Source organism: Ictalurus furcatus, chromosome 19 (assembly GCF_023375685.1).
Source record: "Ictalurus furcatus strain D&B chromosome 19, Billie_1.0, whole genome shotgun sequence".
NCBI classification, from domain to species: domain Eukaryota; kingdom Metazoa; phylum Chordata; class Actinopteri; order Siluriformes; family Ictaluridae; genus Ictalurus; species Ictalurus furcatus.
The window spans coordinates 18,487,082-18,502,866 of NC_071273.1; the positions used below are offsets into that span (position 1 = coordinate 18,487,082).

The following is a 15,785-nucleotide window of genomic DNA, read 5'->3' on the forward strand; positions in this document are numbered from 1 at the left end:
AGGTGCAGTGAAAGTGAGTTTTTATTATTAATTTAGGACTGCAGCTTAATCCATTGCTTCTTGTGCATCCGTAAAAAAAATAATACGTATTTTGTGCATCCGTAAAAAATAATGCTTAAATACTATTTATGCATTATTTTTTACGGATGCACAAAAAGCAATGAAGTAAACTACAGTTCTAAATTAATAATATATATTCTGGTGAGTCTTGGGTTCTTTTCAGACTTATGTAATTGGACAAACAGTTGTGTAAAGTTTTAGTCTGAAGTTTATATTTGTAACATTCAAAACAATGGTACCGAAAGTTTAAACCCCCCCCCCCCATCTGATTAATCGATTAACTGAAAAAATAATCGGCCAACTAATCGATATATATATATATATATATATATATATATATATATATATATATATATATATACATACATACATACATACATACACACACTATATTGTCGAGTGCACATATAGAATTAATATCAGTGGACTTTCAGTGATTTCTAGGTCACAAGGATTGCAAAATGAGAAAATGTTAGAGAATTTAAAAGAACCCTAAATGACCCTGAACAAGGGTGGCATTGTCTCCCGCTTCTCTGATTAATACAATGATAGCCTGTCACAGGCGTCTATCTGTTCATGGAAACAGCTTTGTCTAGCATTGGTTTAAACCCGGGTGTCAATTGTCAAACTCTGTTTCCTCCTGCACCATGTTGGGGTTTTTTGTGTGCGCTCAAAGGGTAATAGACTGCATCTAACACGGGTTACAGTCGTAATGTGTGTGGAGGCTTGAAACATGCTGAAAGGAACATTTTGTACTATATTAAGTTATAAAACTTCTCAAAATGTGTTTCTCTCTTGTATTTGAACCAGAGTAAACATACAGCATTTTAAAGCCTGGTTAACTTGGGTAAAGGGAGAAAATTGCATTTAAAGGCTTGATTTTGACTTCATTAAAACTGTAATGCTGATCTTTTGCCTCTCTATCGCCATCCCTGTTTAAAACATAAAATTGCAAGTTACTTGCAGGGTTGTTATTATTCTTTTTTTTAAAAAATGGGTTGTGCTTCAGTACTGCTCCTCTGTGCGGATGTGTCTGATGGTTTGAGGTATGCTTATCAGAGTTGCCAAGTCCGCGTATAATCCGTGACTTTGGGCTTCTTTTTTTGTGCAGTAGCTTGAAAAAATCGCAGGTTGCGGTTTTCTAGGTTTTAAAAAAATATGGTTGCTTGACAATCTGACATTTATGGTCGCTATTTTCCCCTATGTATTGACACAGTCTGCTCATAGCCTCACAATAATGTCAGTGCTGTAGTGTGTTTCGCCCTCCCGCAATTATTACAAGTTATAACAAAAAAACAAGCATAACGTACTTATTTATTAATAGTGGTTATGGTTCTGATGTAATCTCCTTTTCCATCTCTCCAATCATATTCTGCTCGCAGGTGATCAGAGATGAGTGGATCGTGCCTGTCCTCCCTTTAAGCTTTGTTGCCGTTTGATGATTTCTTTTATTAAATAAATATTTTTTGCTTTTCAGACTGTGAGTGGTTTCAGTTTAATATGTTGCAGGCTCGTTTATTGTGTCTGTTTACATTGAGGCTATAACAGGCTGTAATAATATTGGGCTTGTTTTTGAAGCTGCAGTTGCTTATTTGTCTCATGAGACTTGGTAACATTGAGGTACACATTTGGGTTGTATATTCGCTCCAATACTTGATAACGGAGGTGGTGGCGGATACGGTTTTCTTGGAGTAGAGGTGAGTTGCTCTCTCTCATAGCTGGCAGAAAATAAGTGCAGTTTACTACACCGACCTTAGCTAATCAAACGAACAAAAAGAGGAAACACGATACCTAGTATACGTTACCTAGTACACGATACCTAGTACACGATACCTACCTAAATAGGAAACACGATACCTAGCTGAATCAAGCGAACAAGTGCGCTAATGTTAGATAGCTACCTACTGAGCCACTGAAATGTCCAACCTGTTCAGCAGAAAAAAAAACATCTCTGCATAAGTCTTCAATCCCTTCAGAACTATAGGTTTTCGCCACCTCTCAAAAGCCATGCCGATATTTATTCTCATTTTACCACAGGCGTTATCGCTTTCCCTTTTTGACCGCAGGCTCTCCGCAGTTCGGAGTGTCTTGGTTTTGACAACATCTGATTCCCCAGATGTCAACGATGATTGCTGTTTAGAACGATCCAGATTAAAGCAGCCATCTAGATAAGTTTAAATTCTAAGCAACTGTGTAAGAACAAGCTACAAACACTCCACCATCCTCAGCCCCTCACACGCGATATAGTAGCCAGCTCTTCTTCTTTCTGTTTACGGACATGACGTAACCACGCAAAGACGAGTGTCTTTAAGTATAATAATCATTTATAAATTGAGCTGTCGGGTTGGATTTTGTGGGAAATGACGTCATGTCATTTCCCACAAAATCCAACCCGACAGCTCAATTTATAAATGATTATTATATGCTTCCCATTATGATTCGGGGTGGGGAAAGGAGACAGTTTTGAACACTAATTTGTTTTATGTACTTGCTCAATTGATTTTTGTTCATTTTTAACAAAAAATTAGTTTTTTAAAAGCAACTGCTGCTTATTGAGTTCAGTTGCATTCGACTTAATATATGATGAATAAGACTTGTACATTACAATAAAAACACTGTCTTTATTTCAACTTTTATTTTATTCCTAGCATATACAGAGTGATAAGTTATTCAGAAGTCCAGATACTGTCTTGTAGATGAAGAATTCTCTCATATAGATTGTCATTATGCCTTTTCATTGCGTTTCAAATCTTGAGAGTGATGAAACAAGGAGATTCTGATATTTCTTGGAACTTCTTGACAGTAGAATTGCATCAAACGGATGGTGTAATGATTACACCTTCTTCCTGTAATGACTGCACCTTCTTCCTGTAATGCCTCCAGTTTTTATGTTACTCCTCATGCATGATGTATTATGACCCTTTGGTTCCACAAATAGATTTATGACTTTTTAAATTTTTAATCTACATCTGCAGTCACAGTTTTTCACCAGGCGTCACAACTGTGGATGTGGAAGGTCAGAGTCCAGCACAGCATGAGGATTCCTGCTCAGACACTCCCAACTATGCATGTTTTCTGACCGATGTGTTGAATCAGTGGTGTTTGTCTCGGGAAATCGTAGAGCTCTGCTGGACTCTGAACAGGACCTGAGTTAACCCCTTGTGTAGAGTTATGTCATGTCTGCGACTGGTTTCCTCACATATTTATTTGTTAAAATGAACCCTTTTCTCCCTTTTACAGTACTTGATCTTAAAACTGGAGAGACCAGCTATTGTATTAAGCATCACCTATGGCAAATATGAGAAAACGCACGTCTGCAACCTGAAGAAGTTCAAGGTGTTTGGAGGCATGAGTGAGGAAAACATGACCGAACTCTTGTCCAGGTGAGTCTAGGGGACTGGTGACCGTTAAATAAGGAATAAAACATTTTGATGTTATTGGAAGTATATCAACACCTGGGTGGTGTGAGTGAAGAGGCGTTATTGTCAGCACCCAAAGGCAGATTTTTTCCCCCAATAGCAGCACTCTCTGACGTGTTTTATTCCTCTTTAGCCCTTTTTCGGTTGGTTTAGTTTAGCTGGGGGGGTCTGCAGGAGGGTCACTGATATGCTACATACGAGACTGAATGTGGCAAGCAGAAGCAATAAAGCATCTTTTTTTCCATCACAAGGCAACAACTGCATAGAAAATTGTGGACGTTTCCAGATGGGACTAAAATGATCAGATGACCGTTCTGTGAGGCGATTGTGTTCCCGTTATCATTTGTTGTAGCAGCTATACAGTTGTTACCTCACCAGACTATTTTTTTTTCTCTTGTAGTTAGTAAGAAATAAAATGCAGCTGAGAAACCATTAAGCAGAAACTCCTGTCCTGTAAGCTTTACTGACCTTTACAAAGCGCTGACACTGGCGACTCCTTCCAAAAACGTTACATAAACCTCCCCTTACAGCGAGCTTCACCATATCAAGGATTGTACTGCGTTAAATTACAACGCTTGTTAACAAAGCTGTTGGTTATGTGGAGTGTCCGAAATACAGGTTACCATAGAAACGATAACGAACGCATTAATATAAACCTGTGACGTGAGTTACACTACCGTCAGAGCTACCGTTAATGCTGTTTAAATGAATCAAGACCTCTCTTAAAAATCAGTATCAGGAATTCAGAAGCTCTGTGGTAGAAACATAATGACTCAATTCTTTTGTCATAGTGGCCTTAAGAATGACTTCAACAAGGAGACATTCACGCTGAAGCACAGGATCGATGAGCAGATGTTCCCTTGCAGATACATTAAAATAGGTGAGTGATTCACTAAGAGAGTGACATCAGAGTAATCTCGGCAGGGTGACGCAGAGTTACTCAGTGCATAAATGATGATGGTGAGGAAAATCAAACTGAGTAGCACGTCTTTAAAGTATTACTGGAAAGCCGAACGTGTTGGGTTTTTTAAATTTTTTTTTTATATAAAAGCATTTTAGTGTTTCATTGTAAATTGCATTTGAAGACATCTCAGCTAATGGTGTTTCATCTAAACTGCTACAGAGATGTTGCCAAGGACTGGCCGAAGTGGCAGTTGTAAACATTTGATTTCCATCTTGCACGAGACAGGCAGTGAGTGTAGCGCTTTAGTAATTTGGCAGAGTGGGAAAAAAATGTCTGTCTTCAGAGACACAGAGGTGTGTTTCAGCTACTTACCATTTCAGAAAATAGTTTAAAACTTTAACTGCTAGTGATAGCTTATTAACAGTTCATTTATATATGTTTAGTCTGATTGTGATTTCAGGATTTTATTTTATTTTTTTTTATTTTGTCCAGTAGTGTTATATGATGACATGGTAACCAACTATATAATCCTCTTTGGACTTGAATATTTTTGAAGTGATGTTGAGAGATTCAAGCCTCTTGTCTATTTAAAATCGTGTAGTATAGCATGATCATTTTGCATGTAATCCATACTTTCTTTATGAGCCTAAATGTGTGTTGATAATTCGACGTTTCTTATTGCACCTTTTATATGTTAGGAATAAAACGGCTTGCCTGCTGTTTTCTAAGAAATGAGATGTGACGCCGAAGTTGATTATTTTCCTAGAAGTGCATTTCCCAAAGTGTTTTCATCCTTACATAACAGCAATTTGCCAAACATAACAATATTTATTAAATAACGTCATGTAGTTTCTTTTATCGGTTTATAGTTACCTTTAATGTCCGTGAAACAACTTACATAATAGCAGCTGTAAACAGGCATCCCCTCACCAGCCTCTCTCTTTTTCCTGTCTTTAAGGTAATAACACAAAATAAAAATCAGTTTGTCGTGTTTGAGAGAAACTGGAAAGCGTGAACTCGTCCGGGCTGAAGACTTCCCGGCAACATTTAAAGTTGCAGTTTTACAGCTGACTGCTTCTAAAAATGTTTGTTAAACATCTGCTCAAAGAAAACGTTACCTTATCAACAATTATAGCATCCACCATACTTTGAATAAGCGGCCAATATAGAATCGATAGTGTTCGAATGAGTGCATTAATTTAAACCTGTAATTTGCCTTGCAGCTGTAATTACTGTCAGAGCTGCTGTTATAGAAGTGTAATCAACACCTGGGTGATTAGGTTTGAGAATTCAGTGGTTTAAAATGATGCATTCAGAAGTACTTTCTCTATGGCGAGTATCTTGGAGTGGCAGCTACTGATGACTTGCATTTGTTCTTATTTCCTTTGTTGCCATGGGTTCAGTGCCTCTGATGTCTTGGGGCCCCAGTTTTAACTTCAGTATCTGGTACATTGAGCTGCACGGGATAGAAGATCCGGATGTAGTCCAGCCCTGCCTTAACTGGTACAGTAAGGTGAGTTGTTACATTCACCATCACCAGTGTGTTAGTAATAACCTCAGTGAAGTTCATGTAAGCTGGATGGTCTCCAGGTAGCTGAAATGGCACAGCTTTATGCTCTCGACATGGCAGAGCGCCAGATGCTTGTCCTTGCCATCGTAGAGCTAATTCAGATGCGTGAACTCAATGCCTTGACAGGAAGTCAGATTCTCACTAACTCTATTTTCGGTTATTACAAGTCTGGTTGTAAAATAAGTTTAGGCTAGTTTCATAGATGATATCTGTATTGATCACTTTCATTTTTGCCGTTTCTGTATGAACACACTTATGATTTAAAAAAATAATAAATTAATTTATTTAACGATTAAAATACTTATAACTCTGCATAGCAACCATTACATACAGCAGAATCATCGAGTCTAAATCATAGCACTGTCTGTGGTCAGTGCTCCAGTTTAGTGCTCTTTCTGTCTTCTGCGCTTTCTGTTTTGCTCGTTCTTTCTCGTCTTCTCTTTCACTTTTTCTTTCAATCTTTTTCTCAACACTCTTTTATTCCTTTTTGCTTTCTTTCACTTTCTTTCTTGCTATTTTCTTTTTCTTTCTTGCTTTCCTCTGCTGTCTTCTTTCTCTTTCATTTTCTTTCTTCCACTCTTTCTTTCACTTTATTTTGCTGTTTTGCTTCTTTCTTTGTTCTTCCTCTGTTTTGCTCTTTTTCTTTTGCCCTTTCTTTTATCATCATTAATAATATATATATATAATAATAGCAATAACAATGTGCAAAAGTAAATATCCGTGTATGCAGCAACCTCAACACCAGCAGTTTGAACCACATTCTTCTTTGCTCGTAGTTTTCTGCCTTTTTCTGTCCATGTTTGTAGCCTAGTGATGAATAATTTCCTTTTTATTGCCTCACTATCACATCATCTGCATAAACTGGGTCTTTTTATGTAAATGATTTGTGTATCTGGTAAATTAGGCGTGTTGAATGCATATGAAATGTACATAAGGAACTGATACGTGGCTTTTTTTCCGCATGACTGAAGCTGATTCCTCAGTTGCTGCTCATTTCACTGTTGTTACTTCATGTCATTAATCAGAAAAGATTGCATGTCATTTTCTGCCCTTGAATCTGTACTTGTTTCTTTAAAAGTTTAATGAATGAGAGCCGTTGTGACATTTTAATGCTTTTTAATGTTAATTACATTGTTGTGTTGATTGAATCTCGACAAGATTCATCTGTGTGTACCTTTCATCTAGAGGTGTAGCAATGTGAGAAAATCTTGCATTATAATCGGTTATTGTCGCTTTATGCTTCACCACAACGCAAATATTTCACACAAAATTGTATTGTACACTGCTTCAGTCATCTACAAATGGTTAATAGTCCTTTTAACAAATGTGAGCAAATTGTACATTCAACAATGTTGCATCACAGCTCATACTGCGATGTACCAAAGATCATGATATTGGGTTGTATGGCTATTATACCATTCTTTTTCTTTGCTTTTCCTCCTTTTCAGTAAGAACTGCTATCATACTGCAGTATTGATAATTTCACTTGAAATAAACACAATCACCTTATTCTGCAATCTGGTTACTGTAGGATACCTGTGCTGAATTACAGGCACTGAAAATACCTGTGCTGAATTACAGGCACTGAAAATACCTGTGCTGAATTACAGGCACTGAAAATACCTGTGCTGAATTGCAGGCACTGAAAATACCTGTGCTGAATTACAGGCACTGAAAATACCTGTGCTGAATTACAGGCACTGAAAATACCTGTGCTGAATTACAGGCACTGAAAATACCTGTGCTGAATTGCAGGCACTGAAAATACCTGTGCTGAATTGCAGGCACTGAAAATACCTGTGCTGAATTGCAGGCACTGAAAATACCTGTGCTGAATTGCAGGCACTGAAAATACCTGTGCTGAATTGCAGGCACTGAAAATACCTGTGCTGAATTGCAGGCACTGAAAATACCTGTGCTGAATTGCAGGCACTGAAAATACCTGTGCTGAATTGCAGGCACTGAAAATACCTGTGCTGAATTGCAGGCACTGAAAATACCTGTGCTGAATTACAGGCACTGAAAATACCTGTGCTGAATTGCAGGTCCTGCCTGTGCTGAATTACAGGCACTGAAAATACCTGTGCTGAATTACAGGCACTGAAAATACCTGTGCTGAATTACAGGCACTGAATTACAGGCACTGAAAATACCTGTGCTGAATTACAGGCACTGAAAATACCTGTGCTGAATTACAGGTCCTGCCTGTGCTGAATTACAGGCACTGAAAATACCTGGGCTGAATTACAGGCACTGAAAATACCTGGGCTGAACCACAGGTACTGAAAATACCTGGGCTGAATTACAGGCACTGAAAATACCTGGGCTGAACCACAGGTACTGAAAATACCTGGGCTGAATTACAGGCACTGAAAATACCTGTGCTGAATTACAGGCACTGAATTACAGGCACTGAAAATACCTGTGCTGAATTACAGGTCCTGCCTGTGCTGAATTACAGGCACTGAAAATACCTGTGTTGAATTACAGGCACTGAAAATACCTGTGCTGAATTACAGGCACTGAATTACAGGCACTGAAAATACCTGGGCTGAACCACAGGTACTGAAAATACCTGGGCTGAATTACAGGCACTGAAAATACCTGGGCTGAACCACAGGTACTGAAAATACCTGGGCTGAATTACAGGCACTGAAAATACCTGGGCTGAATTACAGACACTGAAAATACCTGGGCTGAATTACAGGCACTGAAAATACCTGGGCTGAATTACAGGTCCTGCCTGTGCTGAATTACAGGTACTGAAAATACCTGTGCTGGTATTACTTACGTTTGAACGCATAATCCTTTCATTAATTTGCCCAGTCTTGCATATGATGTATGACTCTAAGACAACCAAAAAAATAGCTGAAGGAGTATCACAGTCTGGTTAAGAAGATGTATTATTTAGATAATAATTATCTAATTAACGTTATTATCTAATCTTATTTATTTAGAACAAGGCAGTTTCCAAGATCAGAGTGTTCTAGGATGCTTTTTCTCTCTCCATTGCTGGCATATGTTTTCCAGGTGATGATCTGGAAAAAGGCCGGACTGTCCCTTTTTAATAAGCAGTGCTACCGGTGTTTATTTGTCACAGCTGTGTATCAGCTGCATAGCCTGCATTCTGACAGTCTGTCTAGTAGCACAGAGACAAAGCTCTGACCGCCTGCCTCCTGCTTGCCTTAGACTAAATGTTGAAAATGGATAATAATATAAATAACAACACACAGTGGCTCTCGAGTGGTGCAACAGAAAAGCATTTGCCCTATCGTCTGGAGATCGCAACTTCGAGTACAGAAGATGCCCCAGCCATCTTTAGCCTGGAGCCAAAACTGGCCATGCTCTCTGGGTGGCAGGGATGGCATACTCTCTTTCTCTTGTCAGTCACAGCAACACTAAACACTTGTGTGTTTATAACTTGTGAGTTATGTATGCAGAAGGTAGATGGCTCTTTACTCTGAGCGTGTTCTGCTTCCTTGTGACGCAGCAGTTGAAAATATGCAATTGGTTGTATTTATGTGTCTGGGCAGAAGCATGTGATGGTCTTCACCCTCCCTGGTTGGTACTGTAGCTATCATATGATTGGGGAGATTTGGCTGGTGAGTGGGAATTGGCAGGTGGCCAATATCTGGAAAGGAAAAAAATCAGCACAAAAGGTGCCCTGGTTAGCACTTTTTCTAGATTAAAAGTGAGAGAACAGCCTTAGGATAATGATTTCATGCAGAACAGATATGTTGTTTATTTTAAAAAAAAAAAGTGAAGTCGTATATCGTCCTATATTAAGTGTTTGTTACTGTAGTATAATCTGTAATTGTATTTTTTTTGTCAGTGATGATACAGTACTCACTTAAAATGAAAGTTAGCTGTGTTTCTAGTTCAATGCACTAGATTTATTATCATGCTAACTTATCTGTGCTTCTCAGACAAGATGCAGTTTTTACATACAGCTTTAGTAAACTCCTTAGGTTTTTTGCTTTTGTTTTCATCATGCTTTTTTTTCCCCAGAGTGAATCCTCATTGACAGTGTAGTCAAAGCCAAGACTAGTGTGATCTCTTCAGAAATCAGTCCCACAGCCCTGTCAGGACATGACGTGTTCTAATGTTTACCTCTTTCTGTCCCCCGTGCAGTACCGTGAACAGGAGGCCATACGTCTGTGTCTGAAGCACTTCCGGCAGCACAACTACACCGAGGCCTTCGAGTCGCTGCAGAAGAAGACGCGCATAGCGCTGGAGCACCCCATGCTCACACACCTCCATGAGCGCCTGGTCCTCCGTGGAGACTTTGACGCCTGTGAGGAGCTCATAGATAAAGCTGTGAGAGGTAGCACACTTAACACTGCATCTGTTTAATTAAGTGAAAGTTTGGGTGCTGTATGAGCAAATTGTGCTGCATAAATGGAGCTTGTATTTAATATCCCTGATGCGAGGTATTTTATAATGCAGCTTGGCTTGGAGCTTCATTTTTTTTTAAGTTCCTAGTGTTATTGGAATAAATAATGAAATGGCTCTGTGTAAGTGTAGTGCTGAATGTGTGGGTTGTAAATGTGGATCTGCCTTTTTCCATTTTTTACATCAGTTGTGGGGTGTGTGCGTATGTGTGTAGTACTTTTGCTAACTCATTAAATTCACATTTTCATCTGGTCAAGAGAAGTTTTATTGTCATTCCTCCATGTAACTTATATATGTTGTAATGAAATACAGCAGCATGGGTCACGGGACTAAATAATGTGCAAGTAAACAAGTGTGCGACAAGTGCACAATCTACAATGAATGCATCAGGCATTTAAATGCACAGGGTAGTAATACAACCCCAATTCCAAAAACGTTGGGACACTGTGTAACGTAAATAAGAACAGAATGCAATGATTTGCAAATCTGATAAACCTATATGTTATTCACAATAGAACATAGAAAACATATCAAATGTTTAAACTGAGGAAATGTCCCATTTTAATGAAAAAACAAGGTCATTTTGAATTTGATGGCCATAACACGTCTAAAAAAAGATGGAATGGGGGCAAGAAAAGGCTGGAAAAGTAAGTGTTGCTAAAAAAAAAAACAGCTGGAGGAATATTTTGCAACTACTTAGGTTAATTGGCAACAGGTCAGTAACATGATTGGGTATAAAAAGAGTATCTAAGAGACGCAGAGTCTCTCAGAAGTAAAGACTGTATGGAAGAATATATTGCTCTAAAACTTGTATATACCTTTCAGCATTGATGGTGCCTTTCCAGATGTGCAAACTGACCATTCCATAGGCACTAATACACTCCATGCCATCAGAAATGCAGGCTTTTGAAATGAGCGCTGGTATATACTTTTCCAGCCTTCTGTTGCCCCATTCCATCTTTTTTGAGACGTGTTGCGGCCATCAAATTCAAAATTACCATATTTTCTCCTTAAAATGGTACATTTACTCAGTTTAGATATGTTTTCTATGTTCTATTGTGAATAACATATGGGTTCATGAGATTTGCAAATCATTGCATTCTGTTTTTATTTACATTTTACACAGTGTCCCAACTTTTTTTGGAATTGGGGTTGTACTACAGCATGGGACAGAACACTACATAATGTACAGTAAATGGCAGGGCATTGCACGCTGGCTAAGCAGGTCAACAGAACAATAATGGATTATATTTTCCATTTAAATCAGCTAGCTTGACTGGTATTATATAAGCTAGCAAAGGTTAGTAATAATGCTTATTACCAATGCAATGATGTTCTTTCAAATGGATGTAAAGATGTTATAATTCCTTGCACATTAAAAGACATATTAAATAGATCATATACTTTGATTATGTTAATGTTTTAAGATGATATTTTCACTGATTCTTCACTACCCATATCTGTTTGGTTTATGTATGCTGTTTGGCTGCACACTCTGCATTAAACATATTTTATCATAATTAATTGGCATGTGGCCAAATGAAACATTGATGGACTTTTCTTTCTTTGGTCCAAGTTTAACTCTAATAGCTGTCTACAGGTTTAGATTAAAGTCCTAACTGGCTCGTGCATCTCTCTCCCTGGTTTGACTCCCATGTCTCTTGTTTCCTGTGCTCGTGGTTTTTTTTTTTTTTAGATGGCTTGTTTAATCAGTACATCAGCCAACAGGAGTACAAGCCACGCTGGAGTCAGATCATCCCCAAATGCACCAAAGGTAGTACCTCTGCTCCACTGAGCAGCCTTAATACTAACAGTCAGTGTCTCTGATAATACATGGCAGCGTATTAAATGTCTCACATGGCTGAAAGATTAAAGGCTGTTTTCATATTCTCCTGTTCTGTCCTCTCTCTCTGCCGCCTCTCTGCTGCTGCTTTTTATTTCCCCCAAATCCTCTCCCACTTGCTCTCTCCCACCTACATAAATGTTTGATTTTTTCAAATTTACATTTTACCTTTCTGTCACGTTCATCTCTCTCTCTCTGTCTCTCTCTCTCTCTCTCTCTTGCTCTCTCTCTGTCTCACTCTCTCTCTCTCTCTCGGCTAGGTGATGGGGATGACAGTAGGCCCGGGATGAGAGGTGGTCATCAGATGGTGATAGATGTGCAGACGGGTAAGATGTCTCGTCTGAACATAAATCATAGGATTTTGCACTAAATAGCTCTAGATCTGAGCACTGTGTGTATACGTGTGTGTGTGTGTGTGTGTGTGTTTTTTTTAAACTGATTATTATTTCTAAGCCAGACAGAGTGCAGAGATTGAGCTTAGCCGCTGATTTATCCTCTGAGAGCAAGAAATCAATTCCAGTGACCTGATGTAGTCCCTCTGGCCAGAATGGCTTTGAGTTACACGGCTACATCTGAGCTCAGTTTGCGTCAGCACCTTCGTTCCTATTGCCATAGCAATGCTGCCATGGAGACCCGTCCTGCACTCCACTGCCGCACTGCACTGCCACTTTAAACGAGTTATTTAAACTTAAATGGCTTTGTTATAGTTAGGATTCTGTACGGAAGTGTTTTTTTTTTTTGGACTGTATTATCATATATGTAAGGATGTTATGTAACAAACGTCACTATTGCAGCAGTACAGTAATAGTCCTGTTGTTTTCTGATGCTTTTTATAACACAAGAATAAAGCAGCACTGTTTCCTTGGGAGGTCAGACATCGAGACATCTGGTTGCAAACAACTTCTAACGCAGTGTGACCGGAGGCTATAACTGTTCTGCCAAACCCAATCTCTCTCTCTCTCTCTCTCACTCACTCTCTCTCTCTCACTCTCACAGAGACTGTGTATCTGTTTGGAGGTTGGGATGGCACGCAGGACTTGGCAGATTTCTGGGCCTACAGTGTGCAGGAGAATCAGTGGGCCTGTATCTCCCGAGACACGGAGAAAGAGGTGAGACGAGCAGGAAGTTATGATAGTGACTCAGCAACAACTGCCGAACAATTTCTCTGCTGATCTAGCGAGAATCAGAATTTGATCCCCCCAAACCCCCCAGAGATCGTCATGCAGCAGGCGAAAGTGGAACTGGATCTCCGCCATAGTGGTGCTTAAACCCATTCCACCAGACACCAGAAGTAAAATGTAGTAGCCGCAGCGTCATTAGCTAGTATCAGAGACCAGAGTTTACGCTATAAGGGTGTGTTATGTGACATCTGGAAGGTTCTTAGTGACTTTGACATTAGTACACCAATATACATAGACTTCGGTTAATTCTATCAATTGTCATATATAATATAATGTGCACTTTCGAATATCCCATTCACCCACGTGTAAGCAGTTTATGGTCAAATGTTTGTGGACACCTGACCATCACAAACTGTTTCCACAAAGTTGGAAGCACACAGTTGTACAGGATGTCTTTGTACACTGTAGCATTACAATATCCCATCATTGGAACTAAGAGGCGCAAGCCTGTTCCAGCACGACAATGTCCTTGTGCACAAAGTGAGCTCCGTGAAGACATGGTTTGTCAAGTTTGGAGTAGAAGAACTCGAGTGTCCTGCACAGAGCCTTGATCTCAACCGCACTGAACACCTTTGGGATGAACTGTCTGCACCCCTGGTCTCCTCACTCAACATCTCAGTGCCCGAACTCACTAGTGCTGTTGTGGCTGGAATGGCCCAGAGCTGCTGTTATCATTTCTCCACGTGTAAGGCAGTTAGCATTGTTAACACAGAGACTTGAATTTGTGACTGTAATATCAACTTCAGTAGATTTATTGTGAACACAGGCACATTTCAGACACTAAATGTCCTTGAAGTGCTGCTTTGATACTTGTTTGTTCCCGGCTAAGATAAAACAGTCACACACTGATCAGTGAGTAGATTCACATTAGGCAAATTTCAACCTATTTGCACATTTTGAAGCAAGGCTGTTCTAGCAATTCTAACCAAATCTGCATCAAAACAAAAACATGATTGTCTTGCAAATCTGTACACGGTAAACAGAATTCTGTAATGCAGATATAATTGTGTTTTTGATGCAGATGGTGAAATGTAAGAGTGTAAGCAGTGACGTTGGGGTGTGTTTTTGTGTGTGTCAGAATGGTCCCAGTGCACGCTCCTGCCATAAGATGTGCATTGATTCTCAGAGGAGGCAGATCTACACGCTGGGCCGCTATCTGGACTCTTCTGTCCGAAACAGCAAGTCTCTGAAGAGTGACTTCTACCGGTACGACATCGATGCGAACACATGGACGCTACTCAGCGAGGACACTTCTGCAGATGGAGGCCCTAAACTTGTGTTCGACCACCAGGTAATCACCTGAAGGTCCACATGCACCATAGTGCATTATACCAGACAACACCACCGTGTATTAAGTGCTGTGTATAGCACAAACCTAGAAATAAATGTACGTTCTGTACACTTTCTGTCATGCAGATGTGCATGGACTCTGAGAAGCACATGATCTACACGTTCGGCGGTCGGATCCTGACGTGTAACGGCAGCGTCGATGATGGACGCACATCAGAGCCGCAGTTCAGCGGCCTGTATGCTTATCAGTGCCTAGCAGGTACCTGGAGTCTTCTGAGGGACGACTCGTGCAACGCCGGCCCCGAGGATGTGCAGTCTCGCATCGGCCACTGCATGCTCTTTCACACGGTCAGTGACCCCTCTGTCACAGAGACCAAGCTATTGTAAACATATTAAACAACTGTCAGAATGATACCTCCCAACATATTAGCATTATAATCGTTAAGACCGCAGATGGAATCATTTTTTATACGATTTGTAACAGTGAGGTTTTTTTTCCTTCCTGACCAAGTCTTCAGAGTACTTTACTTTTTTTTTGTCTTATTAGCTTCGAGAGAGAAACTATTTATAGCTGCTATAACTTAAGTGATAACAGGAACATGGTGTTTTCAATTTTGAACAAAATATTTTTCATCATTTCAGCAGTTATTGTGCAGCCATAATTATAGTTGTGCCACACTGGTTTTGGGGTCTGCAGCTTGACACTGTTAGTGGTATTATTGTGTGGTATTTTCTTTTGTTCCCTATTATATATAATGTAATTTCAGAGTTGCTGCTCGATTACTGCTTTGTTTAAATGTTTGTTTGTTTTTTGGACAGGTTGATATATAATACTCTTGACAATGACACTGCTTCTTTTTTTCTTTCTCTCAGAGGAATCGCTGCCTGTATGTGTTTGGAGGCCAGAGGTCCAAGACGTACCTGAACGATTTCTTTAGTTATGATGTTGACGCTGACCACGTAGAGATCATCTCAGACGGCACCAAGAAAGACTCGGGCATGGGTAAGAATATACTACCACTACTGCCATGTTAATATGTAGCTTGTAGTGTTGAAAGTTACTTGGTTTTGAGGGCTTTGTGCTGTGTGACATTTTGCAAAATAAAAGCTCCTGGTGCTTGTTTAT

At 39.6% G+C, this 15,785-nt stretch overlaps 1 protein-coding gene across 1 annotated transcript in view; it reads left to right on the forward strand.

The window, feature by feature from the left end:
• mkln1 (muskelin 1, intracellular mediator containing kelch motifs) overlaps window positions 1-15,785 on the forward strand; it is a 40,368-nt gene that overhangs the window by 11,832 nt on the left and 12,751 nt on the right. Inside the window, exons 3-12 of the mRNA XM_053649926.1 lie at window positions 3,301-3,443; window positions 4,271-4,359; window positions 5,787-5,896; window positions 10,085-10,277; window positions 12,042-12,119; window positions 12,449-12,514; window positions 13,185-13,297; window positions 14,448-14,660; window positions 14,786-15,007; window positions 15,533-15,662. Coding sequence (XP_053505901.1) covers window positions 3,301-3,443; window positions 4,271-4,359; window positions 5,787-5,896; window positions 10,085-10,277; window positions 12,042-12,119; window positions 12,449-12,514; window positions 13,185-13,297; window positions 14,448-14,660; window positions 14,786-15,007; window positions 15,533-15,662 — 1,357 coding nt within the window. The remainder of the gene's footprint in view (window positions 1-3,300; window positions 3,444-4,270; window positions 4,360-5,786; window positions 5,897-10,084; window positions 10,278-12,041; window positions 12,120-12,448; window positions 12,515-13,184; window positions 13,298-14,447; window positions 14,661-14,785; window positions 15,008-15,532; window positions 15,663-15,785) is intronic.